Genomic DNA, 27434 nt, shown 5'->3' with positions numbered 1-27434 from the left:
TCTCAGAATGGATGCCAAACGCACCCCAGCCTTTTGTTATTCTTCTGATTATTTCAGTCTCATTATCCACCTCCGCGGTCACTACCTGCCCTAAGTTGACGTATTCCTTTACCACTCCCACTGCCTCGCTAACTATCGTAAACTGCTGTTCTCTTCCGAGACGCTTAAACATTACTTTAGTTTCCCGCAGACTACTTTTGAGACCCACCGCTCTCCAGGTCAGTGAGCATGTATTGCAATTGGTCCCCTGAGTTACTAAGCAAGGATATATAATCAGCGAATCACAAGTTACTAAGGTATTCTCTAATAACTTTTATCGCCAATTCTTCCCAATCCAGGTCTCGGAATACCTGACGTAAGCATGCTGTGAATGGCAATGGAGAGACCGTATCTCGCTGCCTGACGCCTTTCTCTATTGGGATTTTGTTGCTTTCTTTATGGAGGACTACGGTGGCTGAGGAGCCGAAATGGATATCTTTCAGTATGTTAACATACGGCTCGTCTACATCCTGATTCCGTAATGCCTGCATGACTGCTGAGGCTTCGACTGAAGATTGCCTGATTGGTTGAAGAGTAACACATCATTCTATAAGAAAAGTTGCTTATGCCTTAATAATTTCTTGACAGAGTTATTTTTCAGAATCTCGACGATGGCAGCCCATAGATTTTGTGAAACTAGACAGCGCATGTTTTTATCTCATATATTAAAAGTGGAATCAATAACAATTTTATTGGCGCGGCTTTGCGCACCCCGAGGGATCAACCAATCAAAGACGCTGCGTTTCCACCAATCACAGAGCGGCGCGCACATCTCGCTTCCTTGTAGCAACACCAGGCTAGCGCTTACGTTAGGGGTCAGGTACCAGAGGAGGGTAGCACGCAAAATAGAGGGTACACTAAAGGGGTTATGCTGCCGCGTCCGGACACAACATTCCTACACACACAAGGATCATTTGGCCGCATCGACTTTGTGTACACAATCGTACGTCGAACCCGCTAAGAAGAAGGGTGCTCGAGGTCCCTGTAAACAAGCTTGGTCTCAGCATAAACCTCCACGTCTTACTTTCGCTGGAAACTTTCACGTTTGGGTGCAGCCACAAGGTTGTTTGAACAGGGATGAAGCACTTTTATTCTTGCTACCAATCGGGTGCCTTTCTGAAACGACGAATTATCGTAAATATTGATTTATCTTTTCATTCATTTTAGCAGGAGCGCTTTGTCAGTTTTGAAGACCGCAGAAAATTACTCTTCCCCTGGTATTTTATTGTAGCTTTTTCTATTCCATTTCATTCAAAGCGCCCAATTCTTGGCCGATTCCCCCACGGTGGGTACGTGTCGTTTGTGTAGCTTTTTTGTAATTTGGTAATTATATTTATTTAAGCAACGATACGCCAGACAACCGATGTTTGTGTGTTGATCCTAATAAACGTAGTTTAATCTGCCGCCTCTTGGCGAATGCTGCGTAGTGGGCACGAGCCAGCATTTCGAGAATCCAACAGAGCGGCTATGTGCCAGTAACGTTTAGATAGAGCAGTACCTTGGGGTTATTCCACATCATGTTAAAGAAATTGGGTTTTTGTAGATATCTCAACATTGTGGACTAGCCCTTAGTGTGATGGCATCCGGACTGGCAAAGGCAGCGCTTGGTGGACCAGTGGGTTTCTGTATTTCTAACCTTACTCTGCTAGTGGTAACAAGATTGCGATCGCGACAGCAGGTCCTAGGTACAAAAAATGAGCTCCTCCTTGCTGCACGGGATTGCGAGCGTTTAGCGTTCCACTGGTATGTCCGGTTTTGTCCCTCACGGCAATGCGATGTTTCCTTTACACTATTACGATGTCGTATACCGCAACTAAATCTGCACATGAGTAGGCGTGGGTAGGCACTATCAAACTATCCTGGTTTATGTGGGAATACTGGAGCGTTTCCTCTTACTTGGCGCAAATATAATTCCGATGAAAACATCTGCCTAGAGCAGCCCTTATCGTGTGTATGCATTCTGCTCGGAGAGATTAACATTTTATCATTTGCGAAGATTTGCGAAGTACCCGTGGTCGAGATTGAAAGGAGGTGTGACAGACAGTACATGAGTACATCATTGCGACTGGTAGACGGTCATGTTAAGCACATTTACGTCATCGTTAACAGTGAATCGCCTAATGTTCATAATGTAGCAAATCCGTCATAATTGGTGTGACCTTATATTAGTGAAACGGAAACAGAAAAAAATTAATATTTACTGTTATTGAAATATGAATAATACAGTTAAATAGTTTAACGGGAAGCAAAAAGTTCCGTATTGTGTTTCCACTGAGGACTTTGCTCATACACCCACCTCGTGGGAACGTGCGAAAATTTGAAGGAAAACGAAAAGAAGAAGTGAAAATTCAATTTTCCAAACGTAGCAAGCATTCATTGGCGAAGACATGTGGATATTTTTTGCGTACGTTTGTGCGGAAGTTTTCTTAATCGTAAGATACTTCCTATGCTCTGCAGAGGCCAGGAGGAGCCAAGATGACGTATATCTGCCACATCTAAACGGGGTAAGTGCAGCTTTGGGAAGACGCGCTTCTTCGACTGAGTGACCGTTCCGCCGTTCTTTGAACATTGCGGTGGTTACCTCTGTCTATACCGCTGTTGAGCAGCTTCTTTTTGTGCGTCTCGTGTCACCTGCTTTCTGGAAGCTTTAAAAAAGCTCAGGTGGTCAAGCTTAGCCTGCAGACCTCCCAGGGCGTCTCATAGCCACCCGTCTTGCTTCGGCAAGTTCCACCTTATGTTATCACATCCTCATTTACGCTTGTTTAAGGGAGGGGTGCTTGTGCAGATGAAATTCTGGCACGTTTATTAGGAGTACACATCTGTACGCGAGTAAGTACCGGCAACACTCTATGGTTGTCCCACTTTCGTGTCCCTCTTGGAGAATCACTGTGCGCCCCTAGTGCATAACGTTCATTCACTTAGGACACTAGTGGAGTAAATGTGCCTCGCAGGGTTGCACGATAACTTTCCAGGTTATAATCTTACATGTGACAATCAGCTACTCCACCGGATGGGATTCTCTAGCTCGGTGTTTTTTGCCCGAGCATGTACGCACGCAATACTATGTTAGAACGGTGCATGTGGCGTTGCATTGAACCCAACCAGTGTTCCTCCAATGAGCGACTTCCGCTTTGCCCACCAGGATTCATAAAGCAGTGCGCTCACAATAAACGGGGGGCCTTCTTCGTTTGAGACTTGGGCTGTTGTCTGTTTTGTTCTTCAAACAGTTCGTGTGCCCCGACACAGTGGCAGCAACGCTAAACAGTACTGTTTCCTTAAATTTCATGTTGGTTCGTCCTATGTGTATTTTCTACTTGGATGGAACATTTTCTTTGTTCCATCTAATTCTCAGACGAGGCCACCATTTCCGACGGTGTCCTCGTGCCTCGCCCACTGGGGAACCAGGGAAGCCTGGGTGGCCGCGCTGGTTGCCAGGGGACTCACCCGGCTGCTGCTGTATTTCTGGGCCTCAGAAATCTACCGGCTGCAGCAGCCGGGGATACCCGAGCCAGCGCAGCATATCTACGGCTGGTGCTGCGCAATAGTCTCCTACGGCGATCCAGTGGCGGCCACTGCGCTGGCCTCCCTGCCGATTTATGGGCCTAACGAGTACAAGGAGGCCCACGCTGTGCTGGCGGCAACTGTCATGGTGGGGACGCTATGCATAGTTTCAGCAGCGACCTACCTCAAGGTCATGGTGGAGAATGAGGAGAGCGTATGTATTCCTGCAACACGCTTGCGACCTACATTTGTGGCAAATATTTGCTCAATAGTCAAATATATATTATGTCACGTGGATGGAAACAATGCATTGCACAACGTAAATACATGGTCATTCTGTAAACATTTTAAGTGTTGTTACTCGTTTTGCAACAGACGGTTCTGTGATACTGGATACTGAGTTTCTATAGCTTACGATAGCATAAACCAATAAAGAATTGAGGAATTACAGGCACATGAGCTTGCTTTCGGTATTGAACCAAGATAATTTCCAACCTAATCAGGGAAACACTGGACTCCATTCAACCCAGACAACCCGCGTGCTTAACGAAGGGATATTCTATAATCGACCAGATGCTTGTCATGAATCAGTCAAATGTGAACATTTAAGTACACTTAATCTCTGTATATGACTTTCATTCATTAAGAAACACGACTTGATTCAGTAGAGATATCAGCGGTCATGGACGCACAGCGCAATCAAGGAGATTTCCAGAAGGAAAGTAGAAGATTGCCATTAAAGAAAGGGGTCTCGGAAGGAGGCACAATATTGTCATTGCTATACACTGCATGCTTATACAAGTACTCAAGGTACCCGACTTCGGTGGCTGAGCAGTGAAGATCAATGGTGAATATATCGGTAACCGTAGCTTAACAGAAGACATGTGTTCTTCGGCAACAGTGCGCATGAATTGAAAACATTTTATTTAGTATTTTAACAGAGGCAATGCAAGGGTGGGGTTGAAGAATAATATGCAGGAGACAGTGATAATGTTGAACAGCGAGGCAAGAAAACAACATTACATCATCGCCAGTCAGCATTGGCGCAGGAGCACGTTGATGTAGGACAATTCCTCCCACGAGATCTTGACAATCAGAAGTATATTCACAGAAGAGTAAATATGCGTTGGATGTGTACGTGAGGCATTAAAAATCCTGACTGGCAGCTTACCACTGTCATTGCAAAGAAAAGTGTGAAATCATTAGGTTATACCGGTGCCAACGTATGTCACAGAAAGTTGGACGTTAACAAAGAAGCTCGAGAAAATTTAAGCTCCGTACGAAGAACGATGGAACGAAACATGCAAGGCATAACGTTAAAAGACAGGAAACGAATGGCGTGTAGCAGAGAACAAGAGGGGATAGCCGATATTTAGTTGACATTAGGAGAAAAAGAATGGAGCTCGGTGGGCCACTCGGTTCTGTGGACCGTTAACCTCTGGACCATTAGAGTTACAGAATGGCTGTCAAAGGACGGGAAGGGCACACGAGGGAAGTATAAAAATACGCTAGGTGATGAAGGGAAGAAATTTGCAGCTGCATCTCGGAATCAGTTTGTACATTAAGAGCGGAGTAATTGGTGCTTGCTGGAAGAGGTCTTCGTCCTGCAGTGGACATAGAAATAGGCCGAGGCTGACGATGGCGATATCATCGAAGTACTTCAGTTTCTCACAGCGGTGCGGTTACGTTTGAAGATTACTGCAGTAAAAGCCATTCATTTGTTGCAGTTCGCAAACGGACTAGCTTCGTGGGCTGTCGGTTTCGCAACTTATCATGCAGCTTGGCAACGACAGACAGGTCATCATCATCATCAGCCTAGTTACGCCCACTGCAGGGCAGAGGCCGCTCCCATACTTCTCCAACTATCCAGGTCATGTACTGATCGTGCCCACGTTGTCCCTGCAAACTTCTTAATCTCATCCCCCCACCTAACATTATGCCGTCACCCTGCTACGCTTCCCTTGTCTTGGAATGCAGTCCGTAACCCTTAATGACCATTGCTTATCTTCCCTCCTCATTACACGTCCTGCCCATGCCCATTTTGTTTCTTGATTTCACATAAGATTTCTTTAGGTCGCGTTCGTTCCCTCACCCAATCTGCTCTTTGCTTATCCCTTGACGTTACACCCATCATTCTTTTTTCTATAGCTGGTGAAGTCATCCTCAATTTAAGTAGAACCCTAACTTTAAGGCTCCAGATACCTGCCCTGTAGGTGAGTACTGGTAAGTCAAAGCCGTTGCACATTTTTCATTTGAGGGACAATGGCAACCTCCTGTTCATAATCTGAGAAAGCCTGCCAAAAGCACCATAGCCTATTGTTATTCTTCTGATTATTTCAGTCTCATGATCCGCCTCCGCGGTCAATACCTGCCCTAAGTAGATGTATTCCTTTACCGCTTCAAGTGCCTCGCTACGTATCGTAAACTGCTGTTCTCTTCCGAGACTGTTAAACATTACTTTTGTTTTCTGCAGAATAATTTTTAGACCCACCCTTCTGCTTTGCCTCTCTAGGTCAGTGAGTTTGCATTGCAATTGGTCGCATGGGTTACTAAGCAAGACAATAACATCAGCGCATGACAAGTTACCAAGGTATTCTCCATTAACTCTTCTCCCCAATTATTCCCAATCAAATTCTCTGAATACCTCCTTTAACACGCTAGATTAGCATTGGAGAGATTATATCTCCCTGCTTGACGCCTTTCTTTACTGCGATTTTGTTGCTTTCTGTATGGAGGGTTAAGGTGGCTGTAGAGCCGCTGTTGATACCTTGCAGTATTTTTACATACTGCTCGTCTACACCTTGATTCCGTAAGGCCTCCATGACTCCATGCTAAAATCATTGCGAAGTATCTTGTTGTGCTCTTTCGTAAATCCCTGATGGCATCAAGCCTTCCATCGGACTGGAAAACTGCTCAAGTTATTGCATTTTTTAAGAAGGGTGACCGCTTACTAGTACAAAAATCTCTTCCTATATATTTAACTTCTGTACTTTGTAAAATGCTGGAGCATATCATTGCAATATACATAAATGAGTTTCTTGAACAACACTCCGCAATAGGTAACTTTCAGCATGCTTTTAGAAAAGGATACTCGACAATGACACAATTAGTTACATTAGTCCATACTTTTCCAAAAACTTTAGATAATCACGGTCATATTGACGCCGTACTTATCGATTTTAGCAAAGCGCTTGACAGGGTTAGTCATTTCAAACTAATGCAAGAACAAAAAGAAATTAACCTTCACGATATTTTCATTTCCTGGATTGCCGATTATCTAACCAGCAGAGTGCAATTTGTTTCAGTTAATGACAACGACTCGAGTTGTCTTCCAGTCACCTCAGGAGTGCCCCTGGTAGGTGTCCTGGGGAAATTGTTATTTCAGCTGTATAATAATGATATTGTTACCGTCATTACACCAGGAACAGAAATTTGATTGTTTGCCGATGACTGGGTGTAATTTCGTCAAATTACGTGAGCGGAAGATCAAAACGAACTTAACGCGAGCCTAGACAATGTGGTTCATTGGTGCGGTGAATTTCGTATGAGTGTTAACGCAGAAAAATTTTTTATTCAGATTAACCGTAAAAAGAACCCGTTAAACTATACTTATCCACAAGGCACATCAAGATTAGAACAGGTTCATAGTTACAAGTATTTAGGCGTCACGATAACTATCGATCTTACCTGGAACTTGCACATGGAAAACATAAGCTCATCTGCATTCCGTAAGCTATGTTTCCTAAAGCATAAGCATAGAAATGCCCCCCTTCCCCAAAATAATAAACTCCTAGCATATTACACCTACATCAGACCGAAACTAGAATATTTGTCTATAGTGTGGGACCCTCTCACTAAAGAAAACATTAATTAACTTGAAAGAATTCAAAGAAAGGCTCTCCGGTTTGCTTATTCAAAAATCAGAATGGCGGATTCTCCTACCGATTTTATGGCGACTAACAATATTGAAACACTTGAAGATCAAAGAAGTAAATCTCGCCTTCACTTCCTTCAGCTGCTACTGAATCGTAAGCTCGCAATAGACACCCCCGCCCCCTCCTTATACTTATCTCCTCTATCCACCCGACATACAAGAACACCACAACACGAAGTCAGTAACGCCATATTTTGCGAGAACTAATTGTTATAAATTTTCTTTTTAACCACGCACCATATCTGAATTGAACCATCTTACAACTTCGTCGTAATTTTAATAACACTTTTTTTCCACATTCTGAATTGTCTTGTGTCCCGCATTCTTATTCCTGTTGTAGAGTTACTATGTTTTGCCTCTCCTGCTTGGACCCTGTTGTGGTCTGCAGTATGTATTAAAGAAAAAAAATTATAGACTGCTGAGATTTCGACTGAATCATACGCTTTCATGTAATCAATGAAAGCTATATATAAGGTTTGGTTATATTGCACTCATTTCTCTATCACCTGAATGATAGTGTGAATATGGTCTATTGTTGAGTAGCCTTTAAGGAATCCTGCCTGGTCCTTTGGTTGACAGAAGACTAAGGTGTTGCTGAATCTATTTGCGATTACCTTAGTAAATACTTTGCAGGCAACGCACAGTCAGCTCATCGGTCTAAAATTTTTCAAGTCCTTGGCGTCCCCTTTCTTATGGATTAGGATTATGTTAGCGTTCTTCCAACACTCCGGTACGCTCGAGGTCATGAGGCCCTGCGTATACAGGGTGGTCACTTTTTCCAGAACTGTCAACCCACCATCCGTGAACAAATCTGCTGTCACCTGATCTTCCCCCGCTACCTTACCCGTTTGGATAGCTCCCAAGGCTTTCTTTACTTCTTCCGGCTTTACTTGTGGGATTTTAAATTCCTCTAGACTATTCTCTCTTCCATTATCGTCGTGGGTGCCACTGGTACTGTACAAACCTCTATAGAACTCCTCATCCACTTGAACTATCTCGTGCATATTAGTAAGGATACTGCCAGCTTTGTCTCTTAACGCATACATCTGATTCTTGCGTATTGCTATTTTCTTCTTCACAGTCTTTAGGCTTGCTCCATTCCTGAAAGCATGTTCAATTCTGTCCATATTATACTTGCTTTTGTCAGCTGTCTGGAACTTGTTGATTAACTTGGATAGTTCTGCCATTTCTATTCTAGCTCTAGGGTTAGAGGCTATCATACACTGGCGTTTCGTGATCACATCTTTCGTCACCTGCGATAGCTTACTGGTATCCTGTCAAACGGAGTTACCACCGACATCTATTGCACACTCCTTAATGATGCCCATAAAACTGTCGCTCATTACTTCAACACTAAGTTCCCCTTCCTGAGTTAAAGCCGAATACCTGTGCTGTAGCTTGATCCGGAATTCCTCCATTTTCCCTCTTACCACTAACTCATTGATCGGCTTCGTATGTACCAGCTTCCTCCGATCCCTCCTCAAGTCTAGGCTAACTCGTGTTTTTACCATCCTATGGTCACTGCAGGCCACCTTGCCGATCATGTCCACTTCTTGTATGATGCCGGGGTTAGACCAGAGTATAAAGTCTATTTAATTCCTAGTCCCGCCATTCAGGCTCCTCCACGCCCACTTTCGGCTATACCGGTTGCGGAAGAAGGCATTCATTATCCGCGTATTATTCTGTTCTGCTAACTGTACTATTAACTCTCCCCTGCTATTCCTGCAGACTATGCCATATTCAGCCACAGACTTGTCTCAAACCTGCTTCTTGCCTGTCCTGCCATTAAAGTCGCCCATCAGCAGAGTGTATTTTGTTTTGACTTTACACGTCGTCAATTCCACGTCTTCATAGAAGCTTTCGACTTTCTGGCCATCATGACTTGTTGTAGGGACATGTACGACCTTCAATTTGTACCTCTTATTAAATTGCGCAAAGACAGGTCAGTTACGCAATTTTACGTACCGTAGTTGCACCAGTACTATACGATGCACTATAAAGTAGAAAAGAGTAATACATTACGCCGCCTAATGCTCAATTATTTATTTACAGGGTCTTACATGCCAAACCATGATAAGATTACAAGGCGCACCGTAGGGGGGGCACTCCGGAATAATTTGGACCACTTCGGGTTCTTTAATGTGGACTTAAATCTAAGCACATGGGAATTTTCGCATTTGCCCTCGTCGAATTTCGGCCGCCATGGCTGGGATTCCATCCCGTGACCTCGTGCTTAGGAGCAACCCCAGCGGGTTTCTCTTTAACGGGGCGCGAACCCACCGTCCTGCTCCAAAGAGTCCTATTTGTTACGAGGCGATGGGTTACGCCACCAAACCCTGTCCTACCAATGTTAAAAAGAAATAAAAAAGAAAAGAAAAACAATAAAGGAAAAAATGCAAACGACCAATTCTCATAAACAAAGTTTGTGAACCCTTAGCGTGAACTTTGTTTTTATACATGTCCTTGTCGTTTCCCTACTTCCACTAATCTTCGAATCGCCTTTTAGTAATCTCTATTGCCAACACGCTAACTTTTCCTCTACTCTCGTTCAACCCAAGCGCTTAGGAAGGCCAGTGGGGCCTAAAGCGACCACGGCGCAGATATCTTCACATTCCAGCAAAGCATGCTCTGTCGTTTCTCTAGCTTTAGCGCAGCAAACAACACATGCTTGTTTTCTTTCTTATATCTCGCGTTATAGGTGCATACTTTAAGGCATCCTGATCTCAATTCTACAGGTTTTGAGCTTCACTTGGAGTTATCATACATGGTTTCTTTCATGATTTCCTTTTCTTCTTGTGATGCAATAACTCATGGCAGGTTTCTTTTCGAATTCCGCCACCCATGAGATTATGTCAGCCTCTCTGACTTTCCTCTTCACGTTCCTTTTTGCTGTGTTGCTCCCCATACAGATCGCATAGTCGATGGTAACGTTGTTAGCTCTTTTCCTCCACTGTGAATCAATGTTTTTCATGTACAAATACCTGAACACTCCACAAGCCCGATTACCTTCTTCCATATCCTTCAGTCGTTCTTTATAATCAATTTTACTGTGATCTTCCCTGACTTGTTGTCCATCCCATATTACCCTGCACAGCATCATTTGTGGTCTTCCCGTGAGCGCCCGATGCGAGGTATTTCTTTTCCCCTTCACTGCTATTATTTTTTCCTTGGTTTCCAGATATTATTTCCCTTCGTTTATCCATATACCATGGTATTTATATTCTTTTACGCGAACTATTTTGCGGCCCTCTATTGACACTGTCTGTTCGCAGTTTGCAATGAATGCCAAAACAGCTGATTTTCTAACGCTATATCTTTGACTATATTGTCGCCTTCATGTCCACAAATATTAGCCAGACATTGCGTATCACTTTGCTTGTTAGCTAGCAACACAATGTCGTCCGCATAAAACAAACAAGCTTAGAAGCTGTAGCTCTAGTGTACTCGCCTGTTTGTATGTGAGATTAAATTCAATATAGCTTCCTTCTAGTGTCCTTTCGATCCTCGCCCGGTACATAATAAACAGCAGTGGGGATAAAGGCACCTCAGTCATTGTTTGATACCAATTTCCTCCTGGCTCCTAATCCCTTCCCTTTCAATGTGCCCAAACAGTATTTCCTAGGTAAACATTTCGCAAAAACTGTAGACAATTATCGGCTAAGCCTTCCCCTTCTAAATTATTCAAAAAACTGTTGTGGTCTACGTTTTCATACGCTCCTGTAATGTTTAAAAAGGCTACATATATTGGTTAGCTTTCTACTCTTGATACTTCTATAGAGTGAGTAAGGACAAATAAATTATCATCAGGACGCCGACCTACTTTGATGCCCTTCTCAATTTCTCCCAAAATTTTATTATTATCATGCCATGCTTGCAGCTTTAATTTATGTGCCTGCTTTGCGAAACTGTACGTTACCGATGTAATGGAGAATGGTCTATACGAGCGAATTCTATCTCTCTGTCCCTTACCTTTGTAAATTCAATTCACACTGCTTTGAACACAGCTTCCTGACTTTTTGTCTTAGTCCATTATTTTAGCCTAACGGGAACCAACTATTGCCCTGTGGCTGTGCGCTAAGGAATTTCCTCATCGGCTTTCTTCGAGGCGACATTTTTCAGCACCAGCTCCTTTTCGATCTGGTTGTCTTTCAAGCCCCTTCTTCCATCTAGCAGAACCCCTTCATTTCCTTGGAAAGTATCGGCTGCTATTTTTTTATGTAATTTAATGCCACATCCCCTTCCAGCTTGTTTTCATCTTCATCTAGGATGTGTTGCTGAATTGTTCCAGTATTCCTGCCTGAAAATATTATCTGCAGGTCCAAAATATTGTACGTGCGACTTTTTTTTTCTCGCGTATTTCTGAGAACCAACGTTAACTTTCACCTTCTATCTTTGCTTGCACCGGTATCTGAACCATATAAGTTTTTCATCGCTATAGTTCCCATGTTCTGGCTACTTCATCCTGCGCCAACTGCGGCTTCTTTGCGTGTCTGTGCTCTCGGCATGCTCTCTGTCATTCGGCGACCGCTTTTGGTATTCTCCCTGTTCCACCAGCTTTTTGGTTTCATTTTTCGTTTCGAGCGAACATGTTGATGCTCTTTCTGTGTTTCTGTCGTTATAATGTTTTGAAGCTCACTATATTCCCACTCTTTGCTTAGCCATTTCCCAATTTCTTTCTCGACTCTTGTGACTATATTTCCTATTTGTTCGGTGTTCGGATGTGAAATTGCGATATTGCGCTCTTTGTTCTCTTCCATTTCGAAAATGACGCGTTTATGGTCACTCCCGATGCTCCTATTTGCCTCCTCCTCAATGACCATTTCCCTCAACCAGTCATGAATTCTTTATGTGATCAGACAGTAACCAATTATGAGTTCTCGGTTTCCTACTTGCCACGTGGTCTGCCCGTCACACTTCGGCCCTGTACTCCCGATAACGAGGTTACGTTTGCTCGGAAAGATCTAGCATTCACTTCCCGATGTTTTCTGTATAGCCATCTAGAACCTGTGTTTAAGGAGCAGCGTGTCTACATTGTACAGTTCACTACAGTATTGGAAGTCATCAAAAGTTGAGGCTAAAGTGTCAAGAACCTGTGTCTGGGCATTTATGACACCTAATAGGATAATTTCGGCGTCATTCGCGAATCCCTTAATATCCGAACTTAGGCACTCAGCTAACTGTTGATTTTTCTGTGCTCTAATTTCCGGACCGCAAATGCGTTACACCGAGCGAAGTTTTCTTTCCACTCATAGTACAGGATAAACAGACATGCTCTTGACGTATTCAATTTATTCCTTTCCATTTGGCTCCTTAATGAATGAGCATTCCGTCTACCCTCCCTTTATTTACGATTTAGCTTAGTTGCGCCCTTCCCAAACATGGTTCTCAATCACCGACGGCTCCTCCAAGTGTCTAATTCATCGGTTATGTAACCGCATACACCCCTGTTTGTTCTCTTTTAAACAGCTCCTCAATATCTACCCGCTTTTCCTTTCTTGGGCCGCCCTGCATGTTCTTGTAGCCTATTACATAGCGAACTTTTTTTTTCCTCATTTTCTATTATTGATGCCGATGGTTTTCTACGGTTTCCTTGGGGCACCTTCTCCATTACTACCAATAGAGGCCTCCTCAGCGCCCCTGGGCCCCCCCAAAATATAGCCGTGCGTCCATCAAGTCACCTACCCATTTCTGGTCCAACCCAATAATTGAAGTGGATCCCCTCTCGTTCTAAACGACCACAGCTTCTCACTTGCCTGTTTACTTTCACAACCTTGAAACCGTTCTCCCGGGTCAATGTTTATATATACTCAGTAGCAGCCACTACGGTTCTTGGTACGTTACTGTTACGTTCAGGCACCTCCAGCACCTTGCACACCACGATCTACATCTGAGGGGAGAGTTCGCGCAAGTTGTCTACCCTCTTTCACCCAGCGCTGGGCTAGTCCTGTGCCTTTCTTTTTTAGGACGTCATTTAGCCGGCCTGCTACTACGACAATGTTGCGGCCGTGGGCATTTTCCGCGAGCTTAGCTTTTGCTCGCTCAATGACAGAACCGATTATTCGCCGTGAAATGTCTCTACCGCCACTCTTTTATTGACTTTCACTCTCTCCGCAATTGCTTCTGAGCACCTATCCAGGTTTGTGTCGCCGGCGATAATCACCCTTTCGCTCTCTTCTACTGGCAATGCCTCTTCTTTCTTCCCTTCCTCATCCTTTTCCGGTGGTGGATGTGACAAACAATATTTGGTGCTTTACTTTCTTGATACAGCCCTGGAGAAACACGTCGGTCCGCCACTGCGCCACCTGGAGCCTAGCGCGCCTCCTTGTAGTTGATGCAGTCAGCGCTTGCTGTTCCTCCTTGTGTTGCTTGCTGGCGCGTACACGTGTTGCGTGTTTTGGTTTTCGACTCGCTGTCCCAAATCGATCGTTTTCGTTGTTTTTAATTTTGGAAAAAGAACAATAAGAACTTTACACGAATTCCAATTTCCTCGTGGCTACGACGCAATGTGTCACCTTCCGTTTTTCTCTTTCGTGCCGGTGACGTACACCATGCAAGCGGCACTGGCAAGTCTTTACTAACGAAACACGGCGGCATGGTATCACATTTCGGGTCTGGCAAAGGGCCGGCGAGTAGCGGGGCCTCCTTCGTCCGTTTTCTCGCACTTTCTCTTTTGTCCTTGCGGGATGAGTTGTCGGGCCGCTAATAACGCATTGTAAAGAAAACGTGAAGCGATCGCACATTATGCACACAATGTATATCGCAGCCCTTCTTAGCAGGAGCACGGCCCGGCACGGGAGCCAATGTGGCAGCTGAAAAACGTGGCGAAGTGGTCGTAACCCGAACAGAGCGGTGCTGTGAAACAAGAAAAAAAAAACGCGAACCTGGCCAGGGTTATGACGTAGCCTCCACGTGCCCTTATCAGCACAGGGCGAGAAGAAGCAAGGGCTTGAGGAGGAGATGGGATCGAGAAGAAAAAACAAGCGGCGACCGCATTCTTCATCGTGCAACTCCTGTAACTGATATGAGGGCATCATTTTCAAGAATTATTTCGACTGTTATTTTCGTTGCAGACTTGTGCACAAGTGCTACTACATAGGAAATTTTCGACTTCTGTGTTGTTGAGAGAGCGACAGAAAGGAATTTTATGAAAACGGCGTCGCTCAGTGCTTTTTATGTTCAGTATCCGAGCTCACTGGCCGTTCGACTAAAGCAAAACATAAGTGATGGGAATGGCTTGCCTGACGTAGGTAATTAGGTTCAACTAAACTTGTCGCATCAGCACGCGTACGATAAGGCAAGTGCCTGAAAGGTGCCTCCTGAAAGTTACCGCGCCTGGGCTCTTAAGAACTGACAAATCTAGAATTCCTCGATCACGTGTTCGATGCGATTGTTGCATTGGTTTGCCGCGTGTCGTATCACCCGCACAAGTGTGAAGTCTCCCTTCTCCGTTTAGTCGCCACGATGTGCTTGGTGCTTTCTGTCCACGACATCCAGCTTGTTATTATCGTGTAGAGGAATCCTCAGTGTCCATTTAAAATGCCCATTTAAAATGCCCGTGTGAAAATTAATGATTTATTACAGACATTTGCTCTGCTTACTCACTTATCGCTGCCGTGAAAAAGAAATTGCTTATCGCCGTTGGGCACCTACGTCATATAAAAGGGAAGTGGTTGCTGGAGAGCTAGACAAACAGCAGTTCGAAGTAGGCGCCTGGTACGGTAGTACATGTTTGCATTTACATCCTTGTTCAGGTGAGCTGTTCGAGCTTATGCTTGAAGACTAAACACCTTGACCTGGTAGACCTGATGTTGCAAACGTGACGTGATATTACTTTTTCAACAACTCCTGCGAGGAAATTGAAGATTATGTAATGTTATGGTGCTCTGTACGTGATGTGCTTCAAAACCAAACCGTCGCTTTAATTGCCGCAGTTCTTAAAGCATCAATTTTGCTTCGCTAAACGTGCGCTAATTTGAAGCTTGCTGGTGACCGCTACTCCAGCTGACCCAAGCTGCTTGCTGTGTGAAAGGTCCCTATCGTGAAGGTGCATGTTAATTTTTGTGTGCACAAATTTCTTCAGGATTAGTGGCAACTGCCTCATCGGCCAGGACACATCAATTTAACCTAGGCGTATTTTGTTGTGGCTCTTGCAGCAGTAAGCGGTATCAAACTCCAGCTTCATAGTTCCTCGTCACTTGAAATATTATGGACCTAATAATTATTATATATATATATATATATATATATATATATATATATATATATATATATATATATATATATATATATATATATATAAATCACGTAACTTCTGTAAGTTACCGGCTTATTCACGTCAAAGGATGGCACAACCTTGTGAAATTTTTACTGACCGATTCAATACTATTCCGGAATTGTTTCCAACACCATTCTATTTATCATAGGATACTCAGGTAATACAATATCAATAGCTTTCTCGACAAACTATTATTGAGCAAAATTAACGGATTTGAATAACTATTTTTTAGCTAGCCTGCGCTTTTTCGTTATAGCCTTTGGTATTGGCCGGCAGATGCGCACTTCAAAAGAGCTGGTCAGACTAAAAATATCGAGATCACAATAACACGTAATTTGTGCCCCAATTATTCAAGCATAGCACTTCAAAGCTTTATTTAGCGATGCATTTGTAAACTTGAATTGAGCGATAGCTACTTGCAGCTCTTCATAATATGTTACAGCATGTTTTCACAAATTTTGTGTGTCGGATGTTTGGTGCAGTGGACCACCACGGCACTGAAGGCGCTATGCGGTCTCTACAGCGTGGCCTGCGTTGTGGGCTTAGCCACGGGGTCATCAAGGACGCCCTCCCGCCTGATTGGCAGCTGTTTGGTGAGTATTTGTGAGTATTTCTAATTCTATTGCATTTTTGCAAGCAGACTCAGTTATTTTCTCAGATGTTCGCTTGGCAGAAATTATGCAGATGTTGGAATGTATCAACGTAACGTTGTTCTTTACCGGTCAACCACGATTTCACCAGATTTTTACATTCCGGATGTGTCTCCGGATATCCGGGTTAAACGCGACTTTTCTGCGAATTCTGAAACCGAATACCACCCTCTCTCTCTCTCTCTCTCTCTCTCTCTCTCTCTCTCTGCATGCTACAAAGTATTCGCGGTGCGCACGTGCTAGCACGAACCCTGCGTCGGGACAACCAAGTTAGAGCCTGTTTGCTTAAGTGAACTCTAGTTACTGATAGTTGTGCACATGCTGTGCGCAGAACGGCGACGCTACAAGGCCCTCAACCAACCGCCCAACGAGCGCGCCTAACTAGGAGTTGGTAACTCACCGTAACATTCTGCGGAGGCCGGCTGAAGAAAAGGCACAATAGGCTTTTTTTGCGCTTACAGTCAAGTATCATCATCAGCCCATTTTATGTTCACTCTAGGACGAAGGCCTCCTCCTGCGACCTCTAAATACCATTGTCCTGCGCCAAACAATTCCAACTAGTGCCCACGAATGTCTTGATTTCTTCGCACCACTTAGTCTTTCCTCGACTGCGCTTCCCTTATCTTCGCCCCCATTCTGTAACCCTTATGCTCCACCCGTTAACCTGCGCATCACATGACCCGCCCGGCTCCATTTCTTTCTCTTAATGCCTACTTGGTTATAGGCTATCCGCGTATCCTCTCTGATCGAAACCGCTCTTGTTTTGTCTGTTAACTTTATGCCTGCCATTCTTCTTCGCTCTTTGCGCGTTCCTTAACTTGCTCTCAAGCGTCTGTATCAATGTCCAAGTCACTGCCCGATATGTCAACACCAGTAAGAAGCATTGTTTGTACGCCTTTCTTTTAAATGATAATGGTATGCTTCCAACTGCTGCTGACAATGTCTGCCATATGCACTCCAACCCACTTTTAATCTTCCGATACTTTCCTTCTCATTACACTCATGACACCCTGTGATAAAATCCAAAAATAACCGAATGTTATCTATTCGTACAATTGTAGATTTTGCCGGAAAAAAAGTCGATTTCTCCCCAATTGCCAGCTTGAAAAAAATATCAGCCAATTTTTACCCTCCGAAAATACAAAAAAACATATAAAACCGGAAATCAAACAACCCTCAAAATAAGTGAATACCGTATATACTGGTGTAATGGTCGCAACCACGTAAAAATGGCACTCAGAACATTGTAAAAAAAAATCCTTCAAGACAAATATTTAAAAATTGCCGCTGTGTAGGCCGTGCCCTCGAATTTTTTTAGAATGTTGGTAGTGTTATTTGTTGCGTGGTGCGAGAGTACGGAAGCTTTCTTATTTTTAATCGGTGGCAATACAAGGCAGCCATGCCGAATTTCCGGGTCCTCCATGTAGCAATATCACAGCCTCCAAGATCTAGCGGCTACCTCCGATGTGCTGCCATCACTGGTCTCTGGGGCTTCAGCATTCATTCTAGCCGGAACGTGGCGCTCTACGGGAATAGCCAGAGCCAGTATAAGCCACCATAGTAGTTCAATAAAGGCCGGTACAACAGAAAAGATTCACGAAAAAAAAAGTTTTTTTCTTCCTGTTATGGGCGCACCTCCAATTTTCACCCCTAATCTCGGAATAAGAAAGTGCGGATTTTACACGAGTATATACGGTAATAGTAAAAAGAAAGAAGTAATATTATGCAGCTAAATTTGATGCGAGCAAGTGTTTACTTTCATCCTGCACAATGTGCTATCTGCTGCAATGTTTGCATTTATGGGCACTTCCGTGTTATTCAGAGCTTTAGTGTTAAACATTAAAGACGTGGTTACAGCTTCATTGTGACGCCTTGTTTCGATGCCTTATCTGCACCAGCAGGCAGCTAATTGTCTAATTTATGCGACGAATGTGACCACAAGCCCAGATTCCACGCATCACAAATCTATACAAAGTCGACAAAGAAGACCTTGTCTTCAAAACAGAAAATCTAATTTCAAAAGTTTTTCCAGGTTTCTTATCAAAATTAAGCTGTGCGGATTTACATGCCAAAACAACAATCTGATTATGATGCACGCCGTAGTGGGGTACTCCGGAATTTCGGATTAGCTGTGTTTCTTTAACGTGCACCTTCATCTAAGTACATTGGTGGTTTCGGATTTTCGCTCCCATCGAAATACGGGCGCCGTGGCCGGGATACTCGATGTTTCTTTATAGAGGCTTTCGTTTGTAAAACGGGACTTTAAGGCACTACCGCCTAGATGGCAACGTGGCATAGCGGAGGAGGTGCAGATGCAATAGTGGCAGGTTTCTAAGGACAGTATAAAACTTTTCAGCTTTGACTTATGCACTAAAACCAATATACAATCTAATTACCTTACATAACCACAATCGAGAAAAACAATATACGCGGGTGTCTCATAGTCTAACTTATAGCAAGAGTACAAATACGACAGTGGGAAGCGACCAAAAAGGATAAACGCCGCATAATTAATTTATACGGGTGTTGCACAAAGCAAATTTGACCTTAATGCAACCACGTTTATGTTTTAAATGTCCGCGGAACTGAATTTAAGAGTTTCCGGAAGCTGTGTTGCCGGTAAAGAAGTAAAGGCCTCTAAATATCAGTGCATTTAAGTGCCCTGAACATAGCTGTAGCGTGAATTGGAGAAACATCTGTGCAGGTAGCCAACGTCTGTTGTACAGTTGAACATGTGGCAGAATACGTCGTTGGCTTATACCAACCAGTGATGTTCATCTGTAGAGAGCTTTAGATTAGGGGCCGCAAGCGGCCTGCGTATTGGAGCAGTAGAGTCCGCGGTACTGCGCATGCGAAGGTCCAGAGGTAGGGGTCTGAGCTTGCGTAGTACCATGAACCCCAGTTCTTGCATACGCAATCTGTTTGGGACCCCTAATCTAAGGCTCTCTCGTGATGTCAGAGGACCCAAATCGTGACGGTCCGCTCTTGCGAAGGAACACCGTTTGGAGAGACCAAATATGTGGTTCCCAGCCTGGGTGGTGCGCAAGCGAATTATAACACACGTCGTCTTCATTAGGAGCTGAATATATGGATGTGCTTGTTCTGTAACGTGCAGTTACAGAACAAGCACATCACGCTTGTGTGGAGCACGGGAAGGGCGACAACCGGGGCGCTCTGGAGGCAACTAGCGACGTCTAACGCTAGTTTCTGGGAACAACATCTAACGGCCGGTGCTGGGCACAATTGGGCCTGCAACTACCGTTAGATGTCGCTGGCTGGTTCCTGAGCACCCTGGAGACAACCATTCTCGCGCTTTACACAAGGGTGACACCGAATGTATATAGTTAATTTAATAAAGCGAAGCTATCTTTCCCTCTTCCTTCTACTTCCTCACTATTGCTGCTGCTGCCGCTGCTGTCTCGCACACCGCGTCGGGGGTCGGGCGGGAGGGTGGTTAATGCATATGTATGCATAACAGGAACAGGAGCACGGCAGAGAGGAAAAGCGATGCAAGAAACTCGTTCGGACCTTTTCATTACGTTGCATGTGAGCTCCCTGGGTATCGCAGGACTAACCTCTTAAGAGTTCTAATTATCCGTGACGCCGTGCAAAGTCATTGCAGAAACTGCAGCGCTTACCCAGCTACGGGTGCGAACGTCTAAAGGGAAGCTAGATAGAACAGTAGGAAGGGGGCATGGAATCTGTAGGGCCGATGCAGTCGTGACACGAGTGAATAACACCCTTGCCTCTCTTCGCTCGTGATTTCCATACATGGAGGGAGAAGAGGATAGGGATAGGTCATGCGAAAATGCAAGGAAAGGCTACTACTATTGACGCGACAGTGGTTGCGGGGCAACATCATTACGTTAAGTCGGATGTACGGTACGGTACATTTCTGCTAATTCTGCAAAAAACACAACGCAAATTTGTCAAGCAGAGTACTAACGTATGGCTTCCTGAAGCAGAGCCGCGTTAAAGCGCACCGTAGAGTCTGGGCCACAGTAAGAAAGCGGTCACGAGTCCAATAAACATTTATCTGCCTGCCTCGGTAGCTTTGCGGCTATGGCATTTTTCTCGAGATCGTGACATTTACGACGGTAGTAGCCACATTTGGACCAAGATAAAAAAAAATGACCCTGAACTTAGATTTGGGGACACGGTAAGGAACACAATGGCGTGAAAATTATTCTCCAGTTCACGACCAAGGCGCGCCTCATCGCACGAGTGTGGTTTTGGCACGTACAGCCCCGTAACTGAATAAAAGCTTAATAAAGCTGCCTCGACACGATGTGCCAATGAGGCAATGACAATTCTCAGCACTCGCAATGGTTCGCATGCGTGACGCACAACAACGACTGTTCTGTGTACTACGCAGGCCAACATAGGAGTGCACGCAAAACAACCAACTCACCTCTCTCGCGTTGGACTAAACGTTAAAGAAATAAACATGTGGCGTGCATGTCATGGCTAAGTATGGTTGGTCATAGCAAACAACGCAGAAGGCTTCGCGTACATCGATTCCCAGAGTTTGTAGGATCCGCATAATGTATTTGTTTATTGTTTCATTCAATGCTAGTGTAACTTGCAAAAGTAAACAACAAGATTATAAATGCATAGAAAATTTGCTATGCGCATCCGCGCATGCGCCGTGCGTGAAATCGGCGATGCTATGCCTGTCGTTGCGATTCAAGCGACAAGCGGAGGAGGGGGCTCCTTGATGTCCAGAAGACCGTCCCCGCGTTCGCGTCCTTAGTTTGTGCTTCGAATCCGGGTTGCTGTCTGTGCCTGTTCGCGGCAAAATTTGGAGGGCCCTTAAGCTTCGCCCTTAAGAGTGGGACGCGATAAAGGTCAGAGACCTCTGACTGCTTGTCGCGCTTCCCGGCAACCGCAGCTTTCTTGCGCATGCGCGGAGCCGAGCGCGTCGCTGTTGCAAGCAACCGAGCGGGCTGCGCCGCTCGAGAAAGGGGTTTGTGTTTGAACAGACGCCCAACAGAATTATGTTTTCTTGTATTCCGAGGAAATGAAACTCCGATGCTATCATATCTCTAGGGCGTGTTTTCGTCGTGTTTTGCGATTTCTCTGACAAATTTTTTTTTAGCAATTCAATTAAGTAAAGCCTTGCGCCACGAGGCCCTGCTTGGATATGTGCTTTTACTCTGGCACACCAGGCGTTGCACCTTCAAGATCAACGCAGCGTTATCCCCCATGTTCGCACCATTTCCGTTTGTGCTTCGACGCCGCTGTGGTCTTTCAGCATGTTCGCGTCCTGCATATTAAAATGGTCTACGCGCGAGGCACAAAATGAGAACAGCAGCCGTATGCTCGCGCGCAATCCGTTGTTCACGAACTGAAACGTCTCAAACTTTTTTTCTTACAGGTCAAATGGTTTTCGTCCACATGGAGCAAGCGCTCACGCTTTTCCAATTTCTTCACTGTTTGATGTTCTGTATCATCGTGTACCATTAAACGATTCATGATTCATCCATGCTGAAACATGTGGGCGGATGCCGCAGGTATCAATACCAGACCGACCTGCGGTGGAGGTGGTGGAGGCTTCAAGCTAAGCAGCGAGAAGCCTAAAGTGCATACATTCTTTGGAACCACGCATACAACATGCACCACTTCATTTGTTTCAAAAAGAACAAGCACAAAACAAGCGTCCGAGCCACGTAATTGATGATAAGTCACTCCTGGTAACAATGCAAAGCACGTCCTTTGCGTTTTCCGCATATGTTTCCCAGTAAAGATTACAGTTTCGCAAGCAGCCGCGGTGACGGCTGCTTGCGACTTGGGGGGGGGGGGGGGCGTCTCTAGTCTTTTGTATATAAAATAACTAGCATGGCAGCAGATATCATTGTTCTTGTGACACCGCCATGGGTAGGCAACGCGTACGACTTAGGACTCCCGAGGAGAAGCGTGAATACGCTTCTCCTTTTGTGCGGCCAAGTTCACGGGCCGCTGTTACAGAGTGTATTTCTGTCTCGTTAAAGGTGGAGACACGCGAGAGTTGCGCCACCTTTGCCCGTGGCTTGTGCGCATGCGTGAGTTGCGAGAGAGTTACTAGGGGACTGCGCCTAGGTATACCAAGGAGGCGTACGTTCGCAATTCGCTACCTTTGTTCCTAGCCGATGGCAATGCTCATTTCGCAAGAACCGCCGCTTAAGTTCCGTTTAAACATGATCAAAGTGGTCGACACAAAGTACGCAAACCAGGAAGTAAACAAAGCAGCAAATTCGCTGTACGAACCTGCCATAATTTGCTGATTTCCTGCTGCTAAAGCGGCGCCTACCTAACGCCCCCCCCCCCTTCCCACCTGCCATCATTAGGTGATGAGTATCTGTTTCTATTGCTCCACCAGGTAAGAAATTGTCAATACTGTCATGCTGATTCTCACAGGCTGTCTGTTAGTGAACTTAAAAGTGTTCAAGCCTTGTTCTCGCCAAAATATAAATTGCCGTGTAGACAGCGACTCTGAGTTGCAGCCAGGGCTTGTTAGAGACGGGAACAAATTGTTGGCATAAAGCCACCTACTTAGAGTGTATGTGCTAGACTAACCCTCACATAGTGCTGCCCAGTACATGGATATATGGCCGAGTGATTTCATGGATATATTGCCAACTCCCCAGGGACTGCTAAATTATTTGAAAATAAGTTGCCAGTCCATTTCAGATATTGCTCTTTTAGTGAATTTGTAACATCCGTTTTTGAGAATACCATATACAGCTGTGTTGTATGCAGTGCTGGGCAATATCGAAGATACTTGTATCTTACATACTATCTTACATACTCCTTGGGTATCTTGTCTCATGATATCTTGACTCATGATATCTGCGGCAAAACGTGGATCAGTATCTGCATTTCCGACACACAAAAAATTATATCGTGTATTTTAAGGTAGAAGCTTCTGCTATCCCAACATCACTGCACGAAAGTATAAACGTCAGGTAAACCTTGCTAATCAATCTGCTAAACTCTGCTAGTTAGGATAATTACCTACCGGATGATGAAAACGTTTTATTTAAAGGGAAAAAAAAGGGAGAGGGGAGTTAGGAGAAGGGTGGTCGGATTCCTATTCCGGAATTCCGTTGGCTAAGGCCGCCACCCTAGCTCTTTCCACGAGGGCTCGCTGGTCCTTGAGGGTTGAGCTGGACAGGGCTGCCTCCCATCCTTCCCACGTTGGCTGTTTTATAGTTTCTAAGGCACTATTAGCCTGGCAGGCCCATACCATATGGTAGAGATCTGCTTTTTGCCCGCAGAATTTACATTCGGCTGAAAAAGATTGTAGCTCAATAGCATGCAGCTTCACTGGATTATTAAATGACAGGGTTTGTAACCTTCGTAAATGGCATTCCTCCGATTTGTCCAATCCCTTAGCTGGGCCCGGGTATTTTCGTCGCGATAAGCACAAGTGTTGTAATACGTCTGCATAAGTTATTAATGGCACTGGGAAGTCCGAGTCTTCGTGGAGGGAGGAGGAGGGACCCCGGGGGAGAAAAGCTCGGGCGGCAGCGTGTGCATGCTCGTTTCCCTCTACACCCTCATGACCTGGCACCCAGATCAGCTCTTTGCGCGAAGCGAAGACCCCAGATTGTTTGAGGATCCTGCAAGCTAGCGGTGCAATTCGGCCCCGCGTGTAATTTCTATAGGCAGTTTGCGAGTCTGTAATGATGTATTCTGAACTAGGAACTAGGAAGAGGCGATCGCCGCCTCTTCCAATTCTGCAATTTCCCCGTGCCGAACAGAAAGTCCATTGACCGTCTGCCCTTGATGCACCACCGATATTGTGGAGACTCCTCCCACCGGACCCGCAGCATCCACGAAGAAGGCCCCCTCTAATTTAGAATAGATCTGGTCCATCTTTTTGGCTCTTGCCCTCCTCCTTGCTTGATGATATTCTGGGTGCATGTTTTTAGGAAGGGGCAGGGTCGCGAATTTGCACCTCCACTCCTTCGGAATGTCTTGTCGTGTTGCCGTATAGTAAGGACAGCCGATATTTAGGTCCTCTAGTACCTTGCGTCCTGTTTTTGTTCCTGCCAATCTGGCATATTGACTTGATAGGTGGGCCTCAATTATCTCATCTATTGTATTGTGCACCCCCAACTGCAATAAGCGCTCTGTAGATGTTTTGACCGACAGTCCTAGTGCCTTCTTATATGCTGTTCTGATCATGACATCGAAATGTTTTAAATCGCACCTCCTCATCCGAAGGTACGGAGCTACGTACACAATTCTGCTGAGTATAAAGGCTTTGACCAACCGAAGAGTGTCGTTCTCCATCATCCCTCTCGTTTTATTGGTGATACGTGTGATCATTCGTAGTACTTGTTCGCATGATGTACGGAGTTGAGTGATCATTGCTGCGTTGACACCCTTGTTGTTAACCAATAATCCCAGGATACGCACCGTCTCCACCTCAGGGATCGCAGCGTCGTGCACCCTAATTTTGACCGGGGCTTCATCTTCTCGTCTGCGCATGATGAGAAGTGCCGATTTTTCCGGAGAGCAGCGCAGTCCGCACTCCTCGGCATATTTTTGGACTGTCGAAGCAGCCTCTTGGAGCGCCTCTTCCATCTGCCCCAGACTGTCCTTCGTCACCCAGACCGTGATGTCATCTGCATAGAGGGCGTGCCGAATTCCCTCTATGCGATCGAGTTGCTCAGGCAAATTTATAAGAGCAATATTGAAGAGCAGAGGGGAGAGGACGGCTCCTTGTGGCGTACCCCTGGTGCCCATAGGGATTGGCTGGGACCTAAAATCTCCAATTTTTATATGAGACTGTCTGTCTAGTAGGAAGTCTCTGATGTATTCAAAAGTCCTTCTTCCACACTGTGTCTTCCGCAGGTTCTCCAGGATCTTTGAGTGCTTCACATTATCGAAAGCGCCCTTGAGATCTAGGGCTAAGATGGCTCTGCTACTGCGTTTGTTGGGTGGGTCAACAACTTCCATCTTGAGCTGCAGCAGTACGTCTTGCGTGGATAGGCGCTCTCTGAAGCCAAACATGGTGTGGGGCATGTAATCGTTTTCCTCCAAATACGCTGAAAGTCTGGCATGCACTCCTGCGTGGCGATAATTCAGCCACCATGAGAAAGATAGGAAGTACAATATCGTCCACTCTTAGAGGGAACACGCGAGAGCATGGCCAGCGTAGAGTTACTGTATATGCTACCAAAGGTAGCAGAGTTGCGCGTCTGTTTTATCACGCCGCTGGCGCCTCTATTGGAAGAGCCTCATCACGTGGTAGTCAAGCAACCGTGCATTGCGGAGAAGCAGATGCTCGGGCTAATTTTTGTATTTCCCGACGCCGCCGCTGCAGAGAACTGGATTGACACAAGTTATGGCCAGTCAAATTCAAAGCGAATCCGGCCGACCTTGGCGTTCGCTGTTCGCGTGCGGGCTAGCTGCGGAGAGCTAGCTATATAGCTATGTCAATGTAGCTATGTCAATCCTGTGAGAGAAAAACTTTCATTACACTCCCACAGAAGGTTACTTTTGGAATCCCTGCAGTGAAAAGGCACATAATGAAGTGGTACTTGCAGGTGTGGCTGATATCCAGTGTGGCTGATATCCAGTGCCTGCTAGTAGGTGGGTACGTTTCTACAGCATGTCTAATGGGGAACAGTGTCGAAATACTAATGGTTGATCATTGATTCACCAGTAATGTTTCAGACTGCCTACACGTTGAGAGCTTTGGCACATAAGCAGGTATCTCTAACGCAAAACCGAGTACCCATTATCCAGTGTTCAGTGCAGCGCCGGATTATGGGCCCAGTGCCGCGCGCTGGATGCTGGGCAGGCGCGGCTTACTCGGAGGCACTGGGTACTGATGCGAAAAATAACTCTAGCGCGTTAAATACGCGGTGCCTGGACGCCGTATATATTTTGTTTGAATACAAAAGGCAACAGAGAGTGATTTGGTGCAATAAAAAAAAGAAAAAAAAAAGCTCCGACCAGGATTCGATCGTCGGACCTACAGATCCCATGCCCGGTACTTTACCGCTGCGCCACGCCAAGAGGAGAGCATTAGTGTATAATATGCCATGTCAATGATCGAGAAGCAGTTTTAGTTTCACAGAAATGTCTCGCTCAGTCATGGAAGATGCGCTATCGCCCTGCATATAAAACTCACGCCTGTACCACAAAGAAAATTTTGCTGTCCGTATTCAGTAGCATGCTCGGAAGTGCCACAACATCGATTTTCACTTGCGACTGGCATTTTAACTTTGAAAAAAGTCCTAAATGAACCGCCGACCCGGGACGCTGTATGGGCTGTTACTACTGATTTGGATAGCTGTTTCTTGTTCTTCACGCGAAGGATATGCAACTTTTCTTAGTTCAGTGATGCCTTTCAGTTGACACGTCTGTCTAGTCATATATCTTCGTCAAAGAAGCGTAGGCTAGTGCCGGGAGCCTTCCGCGACAGCACATATATACCTGTGTTTATGACGCGTCACATCGGCGCTCATCGCTACTTGTGCTGGCAGTGTAAACATGAAAAAATGGTTTAATTAAGAACACCGATGCGAAAGCTGAAATACAGAGTGATTTATCCGTGTTAGACTTCTTGATTCCTGAGCCTAGGCGCGCCGAGAGCATGCAGACGGACTCGGCGGATACGCTAGGCCTAAGCTTCGGTGGGGACCGATCTCGGTGCCTTTTTCTTGACGATCTTATGCAGTCAGCTGTTTCGATGCACTCTGTTTGCCATTAGGCGGACAAGCAGTCCAAAAGCGATGCAAAACCACCAACGAGCGATCGACGATACGGTAGGCATGCCGCCTGCAAAAACTGAGTGCGGCTTCGCCGCATAGATTTGGTTGCTTCCCAAGCAAGATGGCGGACCTACGCGCAACTCTGCTACCTATGGTAGCATATACAGTAACTCTAGGCCAGCGGCCCTCGCGGCGCTAACTGGCGGCGAGATTTCTAAACACGGCGCATGCGCACAGAGTGCCCTTACGACTCTGTGCCCTGTGCTCGGGAAGCGCAAAAGAGCGCTTATTTTGCCGCAACCCTGCCTGGCTGTTTGTCGGGTAAT

General features: G+C 45.4%; 1 protein-coding gene across 3 annotated transcripts in view; it reads left to right on the top strand.

Moving 5' to 3' along the window:
* The window catches only part of LOC135897488 (uncharacterized), a 46607-nt gene extending 24732 nt beyond the window's left edge, over nucleotides 1-21875 (top strand). For 2 of the 3 annotated variants that reach the window (XR_011508420.1, XR_011508421.1), the window contains exons 4-7: nucleotides 2497-2543; nucleotides 3392-3754; nucleotides 16232-16342; nucleotides 21777-21875. Coding sequence is in view for 1 of the 3 variants with exons in the window: in XM_070525225.1 (XP_070381326.1) it covers nucleotides 2497-2538 (42 nt within the window). In the remaining 2 variants the exon portion in view is untranslated. Of the gene's footprint in view, nucleotides 1-2496; nucleotides 2866-3391; nucleotides 3755-16231; nucleotides 16343-21776 lie in introns of those variants that run through there. The other variant, XM_070525225.1, reaches the window with a different exon arrangement.
* The last annotated feature ends 5559 nt before the right edge of the window (nucleotides 21876-27434 follow it).

Source organism: Dermacentor albipictus, chromosome 9, assembly GCF_038994185.2.
Source record: "Dermacentor albipictus isolate Rhodes 1998 colony chromosome 9, USDA_Dalb.pri_finalv2, whole genome shotgun sequence".
In the NCBI taxonomy this organism is placed as follows: Eukaryota; Metazoa; Arthropoda; class Arachnida; order Ixodida; family Ixodidae; genus Dermacentor; species Dermacentor albipictus.
This window is presented reverse-complemented; position numbering and strand designations above follow the sequence as displayed.